Source organism: Hibiscus syriacus, unplaced genomic scaffold (assembly GCF_006381635.1).
Source record: "Hibiscus syriacus cultivar Baekdansim isolate YM2019G1 unplaced genomic scaffold, ASM638163v2 tig00110860_pilon, whole genome shotgun sequence".
Taxonomy (NCBI): domain Eukaryota; kingdom Viridiplantae; phylum Streptophyta; class Magnoliopsida; order Malvales; family Malvaceae; genus Hibiscus; species Hibiscus syriacus.
The window spans coordinates 164220-185444 of record NW_024062891.1 but is presented as its reverse complement, the minus strand read 5'-3'; the positions used below and the strand labels follow the sequence as shown (position 1 = coordinate 185444).

Below are 21225 nucleotides of genomic sequence, written 5' to 3'. Positions count from 1 at the left end.
AATTACACATCGTTAGATAAGTGAAAATAGACAATTATAATTAATAATAGAAAATAATAAGATATTCACTGAAAAAATAATGAATTAATCTCAGTTTTCCATTTTAACTCATCAAACAGTCGTAATTCTTATAGTTTACATATAAATGTATATTAGGACGAGCATGGGTCGGATTGAGTTTTTGATCAACCCAACCTGAGCCTATAAAAATACATTTTCTATCTAAAACTAGACTCGACCTAAGTTTAGGGTGACTTCACTAGACTCGAAATCAACTCTTATTTTGAGAAAAAATTTACACCCAACTCAAATATATATATATATATATATATATAATTTTATTTGATAAAATAGGAATTTAATTGATATATATATATATAAACATAGTATTTTTCAATTATTGTTAAATATATAAGGTATAATTACATTACTTTTAAGTCTGATCAAATATTTTCACAATAAACCCAAATTTGATCAACTTGAATTTATACTCTAAAAAACTTGCCTCGACTAAAATCCAGTTTTTTTAAACTAAACCAATAAAATTTAATGGAAATCTATCGGATTTGAGTCGCGTGCTCGTCCCTATATATTGCATCAATTAATATAACTTGTAACATCAATTATAAATATTAATATAATTTATGTTATAATCAATATATTTTATAAATATAGTCAATTATTTTTATAAAAGTAATATATTTTAATTGATATTATAAATATATTCTTATAATGTTTCATAATTTATGTTATAAATAATGTATTTTTATAAATTATAGATAAGTAATTTTAATCACAAATTAATTTAAATATTATTTTTTTCAAAAATATATTAACTTTTAATCTTAGTGTAGTGATTATCACACCAAAAATCTTGGATCAAATTCTCCCAACATTAGTCTTGATAAAAAATGAAATATTAAGAGTAAAAAGGATGAATTTTGAGTTTAGTGAAATAGACTTTCGTATGGTGAAAGTAGGAGTGTAAATAAATCGAGATTGAATGAATAATGATATGTTTGTGTTCTTTTATTTATTTTTAAAGGTGTTCATGTTCGTTCGTTTAACATTCACAAATAGTTTTGTTTAATGCTCGTTTATATGTTCACAAATATTTGCAAGCTAAAATGATAAAATTATGCTACTAGTGCTTAAACTCCTTAAGTTTCATAGTTTAAACTCCAAATTTCACCATGTGTTCGATTTAGTACAGTCATCACCAATATTTAAAATGTAAAAAATAAAATAAAAAGTAAATGAGCTTCTAAATGAATCATTAAACAAGTTTGTTCATTAACGTAACGAATGAGCCGATAAACGAGTTTGTTCATGAACATAAACGAACCGAACACACATATGTCCATGTTTGTTCGTTTATTAAATAAACATAAAATTTTTATTCATACTCGTTTATTTAACTTAATAAACGAACATAAACAAACGATTCATGAATAGTTCAATGAACGCTCTGTTCATTTACATTCCTAAGCGAAAGTAGTTGGAAACTAATCAAGGCACAATTTTAAAACCATATATATATATACACACTATAAATATGACAAAGATATCATTCAATTTGATAAAAGGAAGGAAAATTATTATGATTGATGCACAATGATCTATAAACCAATTCGTACATTATTATCCAAACAAATATTTATAATATGGCAAAATAAACCAATTATATACACATAATGATATATCAACAATAGTATAGTACTATTTTCAAAAACTAAGATTGACTCCTAATACTAATGCCAATAAGAATCCATTGTTATTGAAATTGGGTTTATTGTAATAATTTCATGCAAGTACATATTTAAAAATTATACCTACAAGTTTGAATTTAAGTTTTATTTTTTAATTTTTCACATTCAGAGAGCTTGGCAGCCACGCAAGACTTGAACTGCCATCTTATTTGACAGATTCTGAGATCTCAACTAATTTTGATTTTTAATTTTCCAAAAATAAGAAGAAGAAAAAGCAACTTAGGGTGAAAGAAAACATGGGATTTGACCCGTTTACCCTACATTTACACTGGTGTCTGCATGTTGAGCATAAAATTAAGGGCAGTATCTTGTTACTTGCCTACCTACTACAACCGTAAATTAGGTCCTGTGTCGAATTCCATCGCACCTAATTTGTATCTTTTGCCTTTGATAATTGAGCAAGGAAAAATCAAACGCAAAACCACATTGTTTTTATTTATATTTATTTTTAACGAGGAAAGTAATTAATGCAATGGCCGAGTTTTAAAAGCCACAACTGTCTTAATAAAGACCTTGTGGTTTTCTTTTCACAATTAAACATATTTTATAAGCAAATCCACAAAAAATATATTTGTTTTTCAATATATTAGTATTTAATATTGATACTAACTTTTTCATAGGTTACTTTTAAGTTTTAATTAATACTAATACCGTTTATTGGTTAATTTGTTAAGTAAATATAGTTTCACCGGTAAAGGGAAAAGAAAAGAGAGGATATTTGTTTACTTCAACCAATGGGAAGTAAAGTTGAAACTTCAAATTTAACTTTATCCATATAATAAATTTATTTCAATAATAAAACTAAATTTAATATTTTGTTTTAAAAAGAGCATGCCTTGGATGTCTAAGTGGATACACTTTAAGGAAAGCTACCTCTTGCTTAACTTGCCTTTGTTATTAAGAAATACTACCAGTAATATATCAGTATGGAAAGAATAGATTAGGGAAAAAGAAATCCCTAATTAACCGGCAAAGCAGGCTTTATCATTTTTTTTCCTCTTAAAAGAATCCTGGCCTTCCATTTTGAGGGAGCAAATGAAGGCCGGAACGAAGCCGTCACGTCTTGCCCGTAAATCGCGATGTGCCACGTGGGATTCGGATCATACGCTGACGTGGGTATTGTAACAGTGTTTCTAACAAAAAATTATGAAAAAACTCGGTCAATGTCTAATATGTAATTTTATTAATTTATAGTATAAGATTTTAATTTATGGTATAAGTTGATATGATATTTTAATTTTTCATATAAATATAAATATAAAAAAGAGGGAGAAATCTGCAGTAAAGGAAGGAAAGAGAGATACAGAAGGCCGTCCAAGAGCAGCAGAAAAATAAATTTGGGTGTTGATGATGGTTTTATTGTTTGCTTAGCTGAAGCGGGGTTTATATTATTAAGCTCATCTCTATTTTAGGGTTGGAAAAATAAACAAGTAGAAATTTGAAAAGAAAAAGAAAAAAATAAGACGACAAAAAGGAAGACTTAGACGTAGACGAAATAAAGGACAGATTAATCGCAGATCCCGTTCTGCTTTGAAGACTCATCCTAATCCGATAGATCTGTTACTCACATTTTCTCCAGCTGTATTCACACGGTTTCTTTTAATTTTCTAATTTACTCTCTTTCTTCATTGTTTGTTTGATTTTATTTGATTATTTTGGGGGTTTGGATGTAGTTTTATTGGAATTCTTTGGTTGTTTGGCTGAGTAATCGGATACGGAGGTGGAATGAGATTCTTCTAGACGAGATTCTAGAACGTAAGATCTGCTGCTTGCGGCGGCGGATGCGGCGGCGTCGGATGAGAGGAGAGAGACGATCCAAAGGTATAAAAAATGAAATGGGTATCGTTGCTTAAGGACATCAAGGAAAAAGTCGGTTTAGCTCAATCTCCCACTACTACTTCGACTGCTACAACCGTTCCTTCTTCTTCTTATTCGTCTTCCAATCACGATACTAATGCTTCCTCAACTCGCCACGATTATGTCTCCTCTCCGTCGAGGTTCGATTTATTATTTTCATTTTTTTTCCTGAACTTTTGAATATTTGTTGACTTTTTTCTATGTTTGCATTTTCATCAGTTGATGATTAAACTTAGGAGATGAACTGATAGTGGTAGAGTCCTAGTTGCGAGCTTTATTAAAAGCTTGACTGCTTCTAACGTTGATCTCCAATGTATTTTGGGAAATTCGAAATATTGTTTCAGTTATATTTTAGGAGATGGAACTGAATGTCTTTTTCGATCTCTTTATTATTATCGTTATTTTTTAGGTAAGCTTTGATGAGATGTTCGTTAAGTGTACTGCTGCATTTTCTGTAACAAAAGATCAAAAGATTTAAGTTTGGATTTGAATAGTGTTTTGGTACTGTTCAATGTGCTTGTGTGCACGGTTGAACTTAATTTAAATGTATCAATGTACAGAATTTGTGATTGTTGGCTTGTATTTTATCTGTTAGGGTAACTGGTGTTTTATTAGGATAAAATTGCTCAACTGAGTTTCAGCTGTTTCAAGCAAAGTTCAGTTAGTTCTGGATTTCTGTTTCTACTTAAAGGTCTTAAGAGATTGAAAAAAATAGAAGCAAACAAGAATGGACGAAATGGAATCAATATGAATTAGAAATGATCCTATTAGAAGTTATTGACAATAAGTCTAGTACAATGGCGGGAGACTAACATTAAGTTGAAGGATATTCCTATTAGTATAGGAAGAACAATAAGGATTTATTAGCAATTATTATTTCTAAACTTCCATGTCATTTTGAGATGACTTGCCTATGGTCTAGTGATCTAAGTGGGAGCCAGGAGGCAATCCGCAATTGAGATCAAATTAAGTGTGGGCTTGTGTTTGCAGTTTGGAATAGTGTAGACATAGGTTTTTCAATGCATAGATGTTTTCTTTACTCAACTTTTAGGCTTGAACTTTTGATTGTAATTAGTATCATCTATCACCGGTATAAAAAATGTTAGATGCTCTTTTGTTACAAATAAGTCCTGCAATGTTGCAGAATTTCCTTATTTTGCAATGAAACTATGTGGGACAGTGCAAGGTACTTTCCTCTGCTACTGCTTCCCATTTTCTTTGAAGCAGGGAGTCAATAATCATGTAATGCTAATGCCTCTTTTGTTAGTCCTGTCCTGTTATACCATTGTGTCAAGTATGAGGTTTTATGCGAACTATGTGGTGGAACGTTTATTATTGTTGTTGTTCAGTATACGATCATACTCTTATCTCCTTTATTTTTTTTATTGTGATGACCTGGCCAGATTTTTTTGAAGTTGCTCATTTCTATTTATTTATATAATTAAGTCAAATTTGTACACTCGCAAAGTGCTTTCTTTTCTCTTCTTCCAGTTCTTTTGCTTAGTGAATGTGGATTTCTTTCTATATATTATTTTACTTGTGACAGCAGAGATAAACATGAGTTGGAGTTGGACTTCAAGAGATTCTGGGAAGAGTTCCGCTCATCCAATTCTGAGAAGGTTCCTTCTCATCTATGTTCTAAATCCTTACACTCTTTTATGTACCATCTCAATTTCCTTATGTTTTGTGTTGTCTTTGCAGGAGAAAGAAGCGGCCTTGAATTTGACTATAGATGTCTTTTGTAGATTAGTCAAGCAGCATTCTAATGTAGCTCAATTAGTTACCCTGTATGAATTCTGATCCTCCAGTCTGCTTTCATAATATTGCATACCATTTTTTGTCAAGGACTTATACTCTTTTCTGATCATTGAGCACTACTTGTTTGTAGCTTTCATGTTGTTAAGCACTGTTTCCATTGTTTGCTCTGTTCCATCAAATATTCCCATTTTTGTTTAGTTGTAGGGAAACTCCTCTTCTGTAACATTGTTAATTTATTGCCATGTTTCATCAGAAAATATTTCAATATGGAGTTGACCTTACTTTGAAGTTTGTCTATCAAAATTCATTCTCCTGATACTTGGTCATACTTTATGGTTCATTCTTGCTGCGATTTGATCTGATTGTCGTTAGAAAGATTACATTCTCTCTATTTTCTGTCATCATTTAGATTTATGTTGTTGGCTTTAAATTTTAGCTACTAGGATCCATCCTAAGAAATTTCAAACAAATTTTGACTACACAAACTATGTGGACACCTTTTGTTTAGTTAAGTCTGATGGGGATTGTTGGAATTAAAGTTAAATCTGATGGGGATTGTTGGAATTAAAGTTAAGTCTTTGTAATATTCAAAATTTCATCAGCTTCTGCTTCAAGTCTTGTTAAGAAATCATCTATTAATCATTTTCTTTGTGCCATTTGAGTCTATACTCTTTTTGTGTCTCTCCTAAAGAAAAGTTAGATTATTTCTGTGCTTACAGTTTGCGAAATGGTTACTAGATCAGCACTGTGCATCTCCATTATCATATTGCTGCTTTCTTCCTTTCTTGAACTGTGAGTCTGTTGACTAATGTTAATAGATTTAATTAATTACAGGTTAGTAGAAACACATATATTCTCTTTTGTTGTGGGAAGAGCATTCGTAACAGATATTGAAAAGTTAAAAATTAGCAGCAAAACAAGATCTTTGGATGTACTGAAAGTACTACGGTTTTTCTCTGAATTCACTGAGGTTTGCCTCTGGGATCCACGCACTTTACATCTCCATATCTTAACTACTGCTATTGTTTCCGGGTTTCTTCTAGAGTTATATTTTTACGTGGTTATCTGCAGGGTGGCTTCAGTCCCGGTTCAAATTTGTTGACTGCTGTTGAAATCCTTGTATCAGGGGTATATCTCATTAATCTACAATAGCTTATTGATGTTCTGTGGGTGAAATCATGCCATTATATTTCTTTGGGATATTTAAACAACATTAATTGCTATTTTTCTGTTCTTTGCAGCCTATTGATAAGCAATCTCTCCTTGATTCTGGGATATTTTGCTGTCTCGTACATATTTTGAATTCTCTTTTGAGTCCTGATCAGACCAATCAGAGGCCAAAAGTTAATGATCATGAGGATTCAATGCTAGCTGAAAAGGATTCAGCTGCTGATGTTTGGCAAGCCCGCAAACTTGAGGTTACTTTATTTTTAAGATTTCTTGAGCTTCTAATTGCTTTGTATATATTCTGAACATATATGTATGATCCTTGGGCATGTGCACATACTTTCTATCTTTATTATATTTTATTAAAGTTTTTGAAAGAAATCTTATTGCACAGTGCTGTTTTTTATTTTCAGTTATTACTAATCTATAAAACATTCAATTTAATAAGACATCTTTTCCTTTCCTTTTGGGAATTGCTATTTTTTTCAGTTTTATCTTACTCGTAAACAAGTCATATATCTTGAACGCAGATGACTTGGATAATGTCTTTTAGTTTGACTTGAAACTTGTTTCTATACATTCAGGTAGAAGGAAGCGTGGTGCATATTATGAAAGCACTGGCAAGCCATCCTTCAGCAGCACAGAGTTTGATTGAGGATGATTCTCTGATGTTGCTATTTCAGATGGTTGCCAACGGATCTATAATTGTCTTCTCTAGGTATAAGGAAGGTCTTGTTTCACTGCACATCATACAACTTCATAGACATGCAATGCAGGTAAATTTGTTTTGCTTTAATATATAAATGTTAATATGGAGGAGTTGATATTAGCTTCATGTGCTAATTGTTAACTGGTATAATTTTCTTGTTCTTGTAGATCCTTGGACTTCTTTTGATCAATGATAATGGAAGCACAGCTAAATACATTCACAAATTTCAGCTGGTATATGCTTTCGTGGAAAGTTTTAAGAGCATATCTGAAGAACAAATATTGCTTTCTATATGCCGTTTTTCTGCTTTTAAATATAGTTTCCTATGCTTTAGGGGATCTTTAATAATTGGATCACGTTGTCTTTACACTTAGGGCTTTTGATAGTTTATTTTGGCTTGAACAGTGAAGAATTATATAAACAGTAAGGCATGAATTATTCATTGAATTGTGAAGTAATTTAGGCAGAACATTTGGAGAGTGTCAGAGCTCATGCGTTAAGTGAGGGTAGGAATGTGTGTTAACTAATAGTGGAAAAGCTCAGGTGATCTTTTTAGGAGTATGACATATGGTTGTTGTGTTATGTAGAATTATGTATATACAACAATAGGATTTGTTCATAGGTCTCCCACTTATTTCTATTTTTGATATTTTCCTTAATTTGTCTGGGCATCAAATCAAGTCCAGTGATAATGGTTGTAACTCAATTGAATGGATACTGCATTGCTTTAGAGTTTGTGTCCCATTGTTGTTATGTAGTCTTTCTGAAGACAGAGGCTTAATATAAACTGTGAAGGAGTAAACCTTCATTACCCATTAGAAAATGTTCCTTTATATTTAGAAGACCATAAAGCCAAACCTCTTTGGATCTTCTCTACATGATTACAATATAGTGTTTATATGTATCTCTTTTTGTTCGCAGTTTTTCCTTATTTTATTTTATTTTATACATATAGCTTCACCTTGATGGAAAAGTTTAGATGCTGGCTTTCGAAACAGCTCCTTTTGTTCCCGTTTTCTGCATTTGACAGAGAAATAGTAAAGGTTCTGATAATATGTACTTGGTGACTTTGGAAAGTTTAAGATATTTATTTTGAAGAGCCTCTACTCTGCTTGTCAAGTTTCTTCTTTCTATCCGCTTTGCTTTCTGTATTATGTAGGTTCTTTTATATGAAAATTGTGGTAACAAATCTTTTACCTATATACAAATTTTACTCATCATGCTCTTATGCATTCAATTTTTACTTGTACTTTATTTGCTTCTTAATCTGTATCTGGCCTATTATTTCCTTATTGCTTTTTCACTCATAAAAAATGTGCTTAATTCTCTTTTTGTGCAGATTAAAGTTCTTTTAATGGCTGTGAAGGATTTTAATCCAGATTGTGGGGATCCTGCTTACACTGTTGGGATTGTGGACTTGCTACTTGAATGTGTGGAATTGTCCTATAGGCCAGGTAAATGGTTTGTGAATTTCTCTTGTTGAATTGTTTTAGAAAACTTTGGCTAGTGGATTGACTTTTTGATGTATCTTAAGCTTTGTGGTCTTAGATATTGAAAGAAGTAAAGATTTTTCCTTGTTTTGTAGAGGCCAGCGGTGTCAGTCTTAGGGAAGATATACGTAATGCCCATGGTTATCACTTCCTTGTTCAGTTTGTTCTAGTTTTGTCTTCGATGCCACAGAAGCAAGGCATTCAATCTATTTATTTGAAGCTTCAGGTTGATAACGATAGAGGTCATTCTTTTGATGAAGCACCTGAAATGGATTGCTTAGGAAAAGAGGACCCTTCCTCTGAACATCTCTCACCCACTTTGACTAGGCTACTTGATATTCTTGTTAACCTAGCTCAAACTGGTCCTGCTGAAAGCAAAACATCTAAACATTCTCGCACTAAGGCCGGTAGCCATAGCATAAGTCAAGCATCATCTACTTACGGGATTGGTGATAAAAATTGGGAACAGGAAAATAATAAAGTTAAAGACCTTGAAGCCGTTCAGATGTTGCAGGACATTTTCCTCAAGGCCGAAAGCAGAGATTTACAGGCAGAAGTATTAAACAGAGTGTTCAAAATATTTTCAAGTGATCTTGAAAACTATAAATTGTGTCAGCAACTGAGGATTGTCCCTCTCTTGATCTTAAATATGGCTGGATTTCCTCCAGCGTTGCAAGAGATAATTCTGAAAATTCTTGAATATGCTGTGACTGTGGTGAATTGCGTTCCTGAGCAAGAGCTACTTTCTCTATGTTGCTTATTGCAGCAACCAATTGCATCAGAGTTAAAGTTCACAATCCTTTCTTTTTTTGTAAAGCTCCTATCCTTTGATCAACAATACAAGAAAGTCCTAAGAGAAGTAGGTGTGCTGGAAGTCCTGTTAGATGATCTGAAGCAACATAAGTTTCTTTTGGGTTCAAAGGAACATGGTGGTAGTGCCAATGAGTTGGAGAGAAAATCCAGCTCCAGCAGCTTCCAGAAACACTTGGACAAGAAGGATGTTATTATTACTTCACCCATGCTTATAGAATCTGGTTCAGGGAAGTTTCCAATTTTTGAAGTTGAGAGTACAGTTGCTATTGGCTGGGATTGTATGGTTTCTTTAGTAAAGAAAGCTGAAGCCAACCAAGCTGCATTCCGAGCTGCCAATGGTTTGACCACTGTTCTCCCCTTCTTGGTGTCCAATATTCATCGTCCTGGAGTCCTACGGATATTGTCATGTTTGATCACAGAAGATGTTATGCAGGTTTGTTATGATGCACGTTCATCTGTTTGAAGTAGATCATACATTCAAACATGTTTTGCTTCACCTCTTTTAACTTTTTTTCCTTTTCTAACCTTAATAAGCATCCATGACCTTAATTTCCAGTTTCTTTAATGTTAAAATGTCCTTGTCCCTGTGTATGTTTTCATTAATGAGTGAACTGTACAATTGTTATGAATTACCCATTTGTCACACCATATTGTTTTATTTTCAGGGTCATCCTGAAGAATTAGGATCACTTGTTGAAGTTTTGAAGAGTGGAATGGTTACAAGTGATTCTGGACATCAATACAAGCTTCAAAGTGATGCGAAATGTGATACAATGGGAGCCTTGTGGCGCATTCTGGGAGTAAATAATGCTGCACAGAGAGTCTTTGGTGAAGCCACTGGATTTTCTATTCTGCTGACCTCCCTCCATAGTTTTCAGGGTGATGGACACTCAGAAGAATCTTCTTTATTAGTTTACATCAAAGTCTTCACATATCTATTGCGCCTTATGACAGCTGGGGTGTGTGGAAATGCTATTAATAGGACAAAACTTCATGCTATTATATCATCACAAACTTTTTATGATCTTCTATCCGAGTCCGGCTTGCTGTGTGTGGATTATGAGAAGCAAGTGATACATCTGTTGTTGGAACTTGCTCTTGAAGTTGTTCTTCAACCTTTTATGGCACCAGAGGGTGCCATAGCAGCAGATATGACTGAAAATGAGTCCACTAGTTTTCTTTTAAGCACTCCATCTGGTATGGTTAATCCCAACAAGGAGCGCATATACAATGCTGGCGCTGTTAGAGTTCTTATCCGTTCATTGTTGCTTTTTACTCCCAAGGTGCAAGTCGAAGTGCTGGACCTTATTGGGAAACTTGCTGGTTCTGGCCCCTTCAATCAAGAAAATCTCACATCTGTAGGTGAGATAGAATCTTCTATGCCTTTATGTTCTTTCTGCATTAGACAATAATTTTTTACTTTTTCCTTTGCCAATGTATGTAGGTTGTGTGGAACTTCTTTTGGAGACAATTCAACCTTTCCTTTCAGGATCATCACCATTACTCTCTTATGCTTTGAAGATTGTAGAGGTTCTAGGGGCATATAGGTAAGCCTTGCGGTCATTTCTAGGAATCATTACTTTTGTTTGTCATCTATTATTTTCTGAAATGAGGTTTGGATTTCTTCTGATAGGTTGTCCGCATCTGAACTCCAAGCACTTGTAAGATATATTCTGCAAATGAGGCTGATGAAATCAGGTTATACAATTGTTGATATGATGGAGAGGTTAATTCTCATGGAAGATACAACCTTGGAAAATGTTCCTTTGGCTCCTTTTGTTGAGATGGACATGAGCAAGATCGGGCATGCTTCGGTTCTGGTGTCTATGGGAGAAAGGTCTTGGCCTCCTGCTGCTGGATATTCATTTGTCTGTTGGTTTCAGTTTCAGAACTTTTTGAGAATGCAAGCAAAAGAAACTGATCCTGCCAAAGCTGGTCCTTCAAAGAGGAAAAGTGGCTCAAATGGGCAGCATCATGATCAGAATATTCTCCGAATATTTTCTGTTGGTGCAGTAAATAATGAGAATACTTTCTATGCAGAACTCTATCTTCAAGAGGATGGCGTTCTTACCCTCGCTACCAGTAATTCTTGCTCCTTGTCTTTTTCTGGATTAGAACTGGAAGAAGGCCGTTGGCATCACCTTGCTGTTGTTCATAGCAAACCAAATGCTCTTGCTGGATTATTCCAAGCTAGCGTCGCTTACATTTATCTTGATGGGAAGCTAAGGCACACAGGAAAATTAGGATATTCACCCTCTCCCATTGGAAAACCTTTGCAGGTAACTATTGGGACTCCAGTTACTCGTGCAAGGGTTAGCGACTTCACATGGAGACTCCGCTCTTGCTATCTTTTTGAGGAAGTGCTCACACCAGGTTGTATTTGTGTCATGTACATTCTTGGTAGAGGATATAGAGGTCTTTTCCAAGATGCAGATCTTCTCCGTTTTGTTCCCAACCAGGCTTGTGGCGGTTGTAGCATGGCCATCTTAGATTCATTAGATGCCGACTTGTCTGTTCCTCCTGGAATGCAGAAGCTTGACAATGCAAGTAAGCAGGAAAACACTAAGGCAGATGGAAGTGGAATTGTTTGGGAATTGGATAGATTAGGAAACCTTTCGCTTCAGCTCTCTGGAAAAAAGCTCATATTTGCATTTGATGGAACATGTGCTGAGGCTGTTCGAGCATCTGGGACATCTTTCTTGCTCAATCTGGTTGATCCCTTGTCAGCTGCTGCTTCTCCCATTGGAGGTGAATTGCATTTTGATTTTTCTCCCCTTTATGTGTAACTGTTTTGGAAAGTCATCTGAACTAAATTATTCTTCCATTTTCTGTCTATGCAGGTATACCACGGTTTGGGCGTCTTAATGGGGATAACTATTTCTGTAGGCAGTGTGTGATGGGTGATACCATCCGGCCTATTGGTGGGATGTCTGTCATTTTGGCCCTTGTTGAGGCTGCTGAGACTAGGGATATGCTCCATATGGCCCTTTCGTTTCTTGCTTGTTCACTTCATCATAATCCTCAAAATGTAAGAGACATGCAAACATACAGGGGATACCATTTACTAGCTTTGTTCCTGCGTCGAAGGATGTCATTATTCAATATGCAGTGTCTTGAGATATTTTTCCAGATTGCTGCATGTGAAGCATCATTTTCTGAACCAAATAAATTGAAACGAATTCAAACTTCTACCTCGCCTACCAAAACTACTGATGAAACTGGCTTTGAGGAACTAAATTTCGGAAAGTTCCGCGATGAAACATCTTCTGTTGGATCTCTTGTTGACATGGATGATTTTTCTGCCCCAAAGGATTCATTCAGTCATATTTCTGGGCTAGAAAATGCTGATATGCCGATTGAAACTTCGAACTGCATTGTATTGTCAAATGCAGATATGGTAGAACATGTTTTGCTGGATTGGACACTGTGGGTAACTGCCCCAGTTTCTATTCAAATCTCCCTGTTGAATTTTCTAGAACATCTTGTTTCCATGCATTGGTACAGAAATCACAACCTTACAGTTCTTCGCCGAATCAACCTTGTTCAACATTTACTGGTGACATTGCAGCGCGGTGATGTTGAAGTTCCTGTTTTGGAAAAATTAGTTGTACTCCTTGGAGTTATATTGGAAGATGGGTTCCTGGCATCTGAACTAGAAAATGTGGTTAGGTTTGTTATTATGACTTTTGATCCACCTGAGCTGAAACCGCAGCATCAAATATTGCGGGAGTCCATAGGAAAGCATGTCATTGTAAGGAATATGCTTTTGGAGATGCTTATTGATCTTCAAGTGACGATCAAAACAGAAGAGATGCTTGAACAGTGGCATAAAATTGTCTCCTCTAAATTAATAACATATTTTCTTGATGAAGCTGTCCATCCTACTAGTATGAGATGGATCATGACTCTTCTTGGTGTGTGTTTGGCTTCTTCTTCCACTTTCGCTCTTAAATTTCGCACAAGTGGAGGTTATCAAAGACTTATGCGCGTGCTTCCCAGTTTCTATGATTCGCCTGATATATACTATATCTTGTTCTGTCTAATATTTGGGAAGCCTGTTTATCCAAGGTTGCCAGAAGTCCGTATGCTGGACTTTCATGCACTAATGCCAAGTGATGGAGGCCACGTGGAGTTGAAATTTGTAGAACTATTGGAATCTGTAATTGCTATGGCAAAATCTACCTTTGATAGGCTAAGCATTCAGTCAATACTTGCTCGCCAAACTGGAAATATTTCCCAGCTTGTTGCAGAACTGGTGGAGGAAAATGTAGACATGGCTGGGGAGCTTCAAGGTGAAGCTCTCATGCACAAGACATATGCTGCACTCTTGATGGGTGGAGAGGCGTCTGCTCCTGCTGCTGCAACCTCGGTTCTGAGATTTATGGTTGATTTGGCGAAGATGTGCCCTCCCTTCTCTGCTGTTTGCAAACGAGCTGAGTTTCTAGAAAGCTGCGTTGATCTCTATTTTTCTTGTGTTAGGTTTGTCTTTGAGATATATTCTCCATTTATACTTGCACATTTAGTTTTACTTTCATTTCGAATTTAATATATATAATGTCCCTGAAAAGATTGTTAATTGTGATGTAACATAATGCTTACATGATCTCCAATCTGTTTCACTAGAAATCTTTTTTTTTTATTTGCATTGTCTTGCAGGTCTGCTCACACTGTGAAGATGGCAAGAGAGCTCTCTGCACAGACAGAAGAGAGGATTTTAAACGATTGTGATGATGCTAGTTCACAAAATACATTCTCTAGCTTGCCAGTGGTGCAGGAACAGTCTGCCAAGACATCAATTAGTGCTGGAAGTTTTCCTCAAGCACAGGTCAGTTCAAGTTCTGAAGAGATGCCTGTCACTTCAAATTTCATGGCTGGAGATAAAGAAGAGATGAAGCATACTACATCTCAGGAGGAACTGAAAAGATCAATGCCGGAAGATGTCCAAGTTATTCGGAATGTAGAAGGTGATCAGGTTTCTGCCACCTCAAGCTCAAATGAGTTCATCTTTCATGGTATCAAAGACAATCTTGCAATTCAACCACCAGATTCACAGAGTTCTGCATCTCTAGCTATCCCGGATTCTCCTATTTTATCTGAGAAATCCAATTACAAAATCCCCTTGTCACCCTCCTCATCTCCCATTATTGGTCTGACTTCTTGGTTAAGTCTAAACCAAAATGAATCGCATAATCCCACAATTGCCTCACCTTCCATGGACTCTTCTATTAATATTAGTGGTTTTGATCAATCCTCTGATTTGAATTTTGATTCTCAAGGGCCAACAGCTGCAAACTTGACCTTTTCTGTTACAGCAAATCTTCTTCTGGAAACGGATGATTCTGGCTATGGTGGTGGCCCTTGTTCTGCTGGTGCAACTGCTATGTTGGATTTTATAGCTGAAGTACTTGCTGACTTTTTAACAGAGCAAATAAAAGCAGCACAAGTTGTGGAGAGCATCTTGGAAATGGTTCCACTCTATGTTGAAGCTGAATCTATGTTGGTTTTCCAAGGTTTAGTACTTACAAGATTAATGAACTTTGTTGAAAGGCGTCTGGTGCGTGATGATGAAGAAGATGGGAAAAAGCTTGATAAGAACAAATGGTCCTCAAACTTAGATGCTTTATGCTGGATGATTGTTGATCGTGTTTACATGGGTGCTCTTCCCCAACCTGCTGGTGTTCTGAAAACTCTAGAGTTCTTGTTATCTATGTTGCAATTAGCAAACAAAGATGGGCGGATTGAAGAAGCAGTTTCTACAGGCAAGGGTCTTTTGTCTATTGCAATAGGAAGCAGGCAGCTTGATGCTTACGTACATTCAATTCTTAAGAATACTAACAGGATGATAATGTACTGTTTCCTACCATCGTTCCTGATCACCATTGGAGAAGATGATCTCCTATCCTCCTTGGGTGTGCTAATGGAACATAAGAAAAAGTTGCCAATAAGCTCTTCACAAGAAGATCCAGGAACTAATATCTCCACTGTTTTGCAGTTGATAGTGGCTCACCGACGAATTGTATTCTGTCCAAGCAATTTTGATACTGATCTAAATTGTTGTCTTTGTGTAAATTTAATTTCTCTTCTTCGTGACCTGAGGCAAAATGTTCAGAACATGGCAATTGATGTTGTCAAGTACTTATTGGTTCATCGAAGAGCTTCTCTGGAAGACCTGCTTATCTCTAAACCTAACCAAGGACAGCACATGGATGTACTGCATGGTGGTTTTGACAAATTGTTGACTGGAAGCTTATCTGCTTTCTTTGATTGGTTTCAGAAGTCTGAACAGATGGTAAATAGAGTACTGGAGCAGTGTGCAGCAATAATGTGGGTGCAGTACATTGCTGGCTCAGCAAAATTTCCTGGGGTAAGAATTAAAGGCATGGAGGGTCGTCGTAAGAGGGAAATGGGAAGAAGATCACGAGATACTTCAAAGGTTGACCTAAAACACTGGGAGAATGTTAATGAAAGGAGATATGCATTGGTGGTGCTTCGTGATACAATGTCTACTGAGTTGAGAGTTATCCGTCAGGATAAGTATGGATGGGTTCTCCATGCTGAGAGCGAATGGCAAAACCATCTCCAACAACTTGTACATGAACGAGGAATATTCCCAATTCGTAAATCCTCTGTGCCAGAAGATCCTCAGTGGCAACTTTGCCCCATTGAGGGTCCATACAGGATGCGCAAAAAGCTTGAACGCTGTAAATTGAAGATTGATAGTATCCAAAATGTTCTTGATTGGCAATTGGAATTAGGTGAGACAGAGTTCTCCAAAGTCAAACATGAGGGTAGTCCAGATGTTTCTGATTCCGATTCTGAAGTAATTTTCAATCTTTTGAATGAGAGTGTTGAACAGAATGGTGTTGACACTGAGCTATATGATGAATCATTGTATAAAGAGTCGGATGATGTGAAGGATGTAACATCTGTTAGAGAAGGCTGGAATGATGACAGAGCTAGCAGTGTGACTGAAGCTAGTCTTCACTCAGCCCTTGAGTTTGGTGGGAAATCCAGTGTAGTCTCTGTCCCTGTATCAGAGAGCATACCTGGAAAATCTGAATATGAATCTCCTAGGCAGTCATCTTCTGTTAGAATAGATGAAGTCAAAGTAGCAGAGGATAAATCAGATAAGGAACTAAATGATAACGGTGAATATTTAATCAGACCTTATCTGGAACCTCTTGAAAAGATACGATTCCGATATAACTGTGAGCGAGTAGTAGGTCTTGACAAGCATGATGGTATATTTCTGATAGGGGAGCTTTGTTTGTATGTAATAGAGAACTTCTACATCAACAGTTCTGGCTGCATATGTGAGAAGGAATGTGAAGACGAGCTCTCTGTTATTGATCAGGCATTGGGTGTAAAGAAGGATGTTACAGGTTGTATGGATTTTCAGTCAAAATCAACTTCATCCTGTGCCTCACCGCCAAAGATATTGGTAGGGGGAAGGGCCTGGGCCTACAACGGTGGTGCATGGGGAAAGGAGAAAATGGTTAGCAGTGGCAATTTACCTCACGCTTGGCGTATGTGGAAACTTGATAGTGTTCATGAGATTCTGAAGCGTGATTACCAGCTACGCCCTGTTGCTGTTGAGTTATTCAGCATGGATGGATGTAATGATCTCCTGGTGTTCCACAAAAGAGAGAGAGATGAAGTATTCAAAAATCTGGTTGCAATGAATCTACCAAGGAACAGCATGTATGTAACCTGTAATTTCATTATTCTCTTTTTTCTTTTAATTTTGTTTTTTGGTGGCTTTATGGTGTGGTATTAGCTGCTTCTCAAAAGCAAGCTGCAATATCATGTTACACGAAAAGATCAACTCTTTGTCTTCCCTGTTTTTTTCCAGAGTTGCTTGCCTTTCCTTTTATCATATGCATTTGGCCAGTATTTTTTTTCATGAACTTTACTTGGCCGTACTTGAGCTTCATTCCTTTATCCTATGTTTTTTCCTTTATATTTTGAATCTCGGAAAATATTGTTTAATTTTGTTTTTCTTTTCTTTGTACCAGGTTGGATACAACCATTTCAGGATCAACAAAACAGGAAAGCAATGAGGGTGGTCGTCTCTTTAAAATAACGGCTAAATCTTTCTCAAAGAGGTGGCAAAATGGAGAAATCAGCAATTTCCAGTATCTCATGCATCTCAATACCTTGGCTGGACGTGGATACAGTGATCTTACCCAATACCCAGTTTTTCCATGGGTTCTTGCTGACTATGAGAGCGAAAATCTGGACATGTCAGATACTAAAACCTTCCGCAAACTTGACAAACCAATGGGCTGTCAGACACCTGAAGGGGAGGGGGAATTTAAGAAAAGGTCAATCCTAATATTTTTCAAAATACCTTCAGTTAAAAGAAACAACTATTTAAAAATTGCATCTTTTCAAAATATCTTGTGAGGCATGCTTGTTTAACTACATCCTTTTTTAGATTAATTGTTTAACCTCATCTTTAAATGTTAAGTTGTATGCCTATATTACTGCTTATAATTCAGTTCTTTTATTTTTCAGATATGAGAGCTGGGATGACCCTGAAGTCCCAAAGTTTCATTATGGTTCTCATTATTCTAGTGCTGGTATTGTTCTGTTTTATCTGCTTCGCTTGCCTCCATTTAGTGTGGAAAATCAGAAGCTACAGGGTGGTCAGTTCGATCATGCTGATCGTCTTTTCAATTGCATAAGAGACACTTGGCTGAGTGCTGCTGGGAAGGGTAACACATCAGATGTGAAAGAACTGATACCAGAATTCTTTTACATGCCTGAGTTTTTGGAAAATCGTTTCAACCTTGACTTGGGGGAGAAACAGTCGGGGGAAAAGGTCTTGGTTAAAATTTTAAAACTTAAATTGTGTTTGTGATCTTTATTATGTTGTTTGGTAATGTGCAAAATAAGGTTGACTCAAATTTCTCATCCATGTTTTTTCTTTTCTTTGTATTCTACAGGTTGGTGATGTTCTCCTACCCCCTTGGGCTAAAGGAAGTGCTAGGGTGTTCATCCGGAAGCATAGAGAAGCTCTGGAATCTGATTTTGTCTCAGAAAATCTGCACCATTGGATAGATCTCATTTTTGGATATAAACAAAGGGGAAAGGTAGGTATCGATACTGGCTGTGAAAGCATATTTTAGCCTCCATTTCATGCAATCTCTAAAGATTGCTACTGATTTTAACACATGCACATCTTGAAAAAGTTGTTGAAAGTTAATAGTTTTCAAGTCACGTAGAATTCCTGCTGATATGATTTTCTTTATCTTTTTTTTTTAATTGCTTTGAAGTTTTACTAGTGGGTGAACTGCCGTTGCTGATGGCTACTATTTAAGAACTAAATAAATTGACTTGTTTGTTGGAAATATTGTGTTTGTTCTCTTTCTTTTAGTTCCTAGTTTGACTTCATTTACTTCCCCTTATATAATCAAATCCCAAGTTGTCATTCCAAGATCATATATCTTAATCTTCTCTGGTTTCTTCTTTTAATTCTGTATATTGTTTTTACAACTGACAGGCGGCCGAAGAAGCTGTCAATGTTTTCTACCATTACACATACGAGGGAAGTGTAGACATAGACTCAGTTTCAGACCCTTCAATGAAAGCCTCAATTTTAGCTCAGATCAATCATTTTGGACAGACACCTAAGCAACTATTTCTCAAACCCCATGTTAAAAGGCGAACTGACAGAAAGCTTCCTCCTCATCCACTGAAGCATTCAGCGTTTCTTGTACCGCACGAAATTCGGAAAAGCTCTTCTTCCATTACTCAAATTGTCACTTTCAATGAGAAAATTCTTGTTGCCGGGAAAAACACTTTGCTCAAACCTAGAACACATACCAAATATGTTGCATGGGGTTTTTCTGATCGCAGCTTGAGATTTATGAGTTATGACCAAGATCGTCTCCTTTCAACACATGAGAATCTTCATGGTGGAAACCAAATTCAGTGTGCCGGAGTTAGTCATGATGGTCATATTTTGGTCACTGGCGCTGATGATGGTTTAGTTTCTGTTTGGAGAATCAGCGAGGATGGGCCTCGTGCATTAAGACGGTTGCTGTTGGAAAAAGTGCTTTGTGGTCATACAGCTAAAATCACATGTCTTCGTGTCTGTCAGCCTTATATGCTGTTTGTAAGTGGATCAGATGACTGTACTGTTATCCTATGGGACCTGAGCTCATTAGTATTTGTTAGGCAGCTTCCTGAGTTCCCAGCACCAGTTTCTGCTGTCTATGTGAATGATTTATCTGGGGAAATTGTGACGGCTGCTGGAATTCTACTTGCTGTTTGGAGCATCAATGGGGACTGTCTTGCAGTAATTAGTACATCCCAGCTGCCATCTGATTGTATACTTTCTGTTACGAGCTGTACCTTCTCCGATTGGCAGGACACAAACTGGTATGTAACGGGTCACCAGAGTGGGGCTATTAAGGTTTGGCATATGGTTCACTGCACTGACCAAGACAAGACTGCCGGCAAGTCAAATATCAGTGGAACGGGAGGATTAGATTTGGATAAGCCTCCAGAATACAGATTGGTTCTCCAAAAAGTCCTGAAGTTCCATAAGCATCCAGTTACTGCTCTTCACTTAGTTAGCGACTTGAAGCAGCTGCTGAGTGGTGATTCTAGTGGGCATTTGCTGTCTTGGATGTTACCTGACGAGAGCTTGAAATCTTCTTTCAGTCGGGGGTAACAATGTTAAAGTAAAAAGCTATAGGATCGACTGGGGGGTAAAAACCCTAATCAGGTCTGTGCAAACTTTTGTGACAGGAAGTGATTCTTTGTTCTTTATAACATTGAAAAGCAAGACAACAGAACAGGGCTGGCCAGGTAGACAAGCTGGGATAAGTTATAGAGACGAGGGGAAAATTTCTTCCAACCTACCATTATATTCTATTTATGTTCAAAGTTACAAAGCACTTGGTGGTTTTGAGCTTTCCACCGCAAAGGTGGGATTTCAGGCAACTCTTTTGTTGTAATTTTGACAGCCGGAGGATATTGATTTTGAAAATATCACTCTACTGTTTTTTTTTTTTTGCATGTAAATAGACGGAATTGTTAGCAGTGTGTATGAAGTTGTATAGCAGAAAAACAGTTGCATTGGAATTGGTTTGTCTATCATGGACGAAGGGATGTATTACATTCGGCTAAATTCTCAGCATAACCGGGCATTCACTACCCATTTTTATCGTGGATCACAATTTGATTTCTTTTGATAATTTAATTTGTAATTCTCCCTAGAATGCAGTGTACCGAGGTGAGTTTTTGCACCAGCTGCTTCAACCCCAAATATCCAGTGCTTATATATCATGTTGAATTCAAATTTACCAGTGGCATGTGCCATTACAAATTTGCGTCTGCTTGCAAACCCCCTCTCAAAATCCCGACTGTTTTCTCGTGTGAATATAAACTACACCTTTTTGTTTTGTTCACTTTATATGTCTAAAGTATTTTCGTTCGGACTAAGTGTTCAATATTTTTGTTGTTACTCTTTTAAGTGTTTATGTTATAATGGTAGTTAAGAAAAGTCGTTATCTAACACGTGTTATTGTTAGTTGTAGATGATAAAGATTAAAGATTTAAATTATTGTAAATATTATCTGTTAACAGTTTTGGATAAAATCTAATTCTTCTCTTAAGTAGTTTAAATAACTCTTGTATCCTCTCTATTAGA

General features: G+C 36.2%; 1 protein-coding gene across 2 annotated transcripts; it reads left to right on the top strand.

The window, feature by feature from the left end:
• Positions 1-3058: 3058 nt before the first annotated feature.
• Positions 3059-20724, top strand: LOC120143696 (protein SPIRRIG-like). Of its 2 annotated transcripts, none has more exons than XM_039157949.1 (21): positions 3059-3350; positions 3443-3488; positions 3527-3766; positions 5173-5245; positions 5328-5413; positions 6219-6354; positions 6456-6512; positions 6626-6802; positions 7136-7327; positions 7428-7493; positions 8600-8714; positions 8846-9996; positions 10229-10925; positions 11008-11110; positions 11197-12311; positions 12404-14042; positions 14220-17264; positions 17579-17887; positions 18081-18387; positions 18512-18658; positions 19069-20724. In XM_039157949.1, exons 3-21 carry the CDS (start codon positions 3600-3602, stop codon positions 20242-20244), a joined length of 10758 nt encoding a protein of 3585 aa, XP_039013880.1. In that variant the 5' UTR covers positions 3059-3350; positions 3443-3488; positions 3527-3599; the 3' UTR covers positions 20245-20724. The 2 variants fall into 2 exon arrangements, with proteins under 2 accessions (XP_039013880.1, XP_039013881.1); XM_039157950.1 differs by having other exon boundaries at positions 5176-5245; positions 19069-20723.
• Positions 20725-21225: the final 501 nt, after the last annotated feature.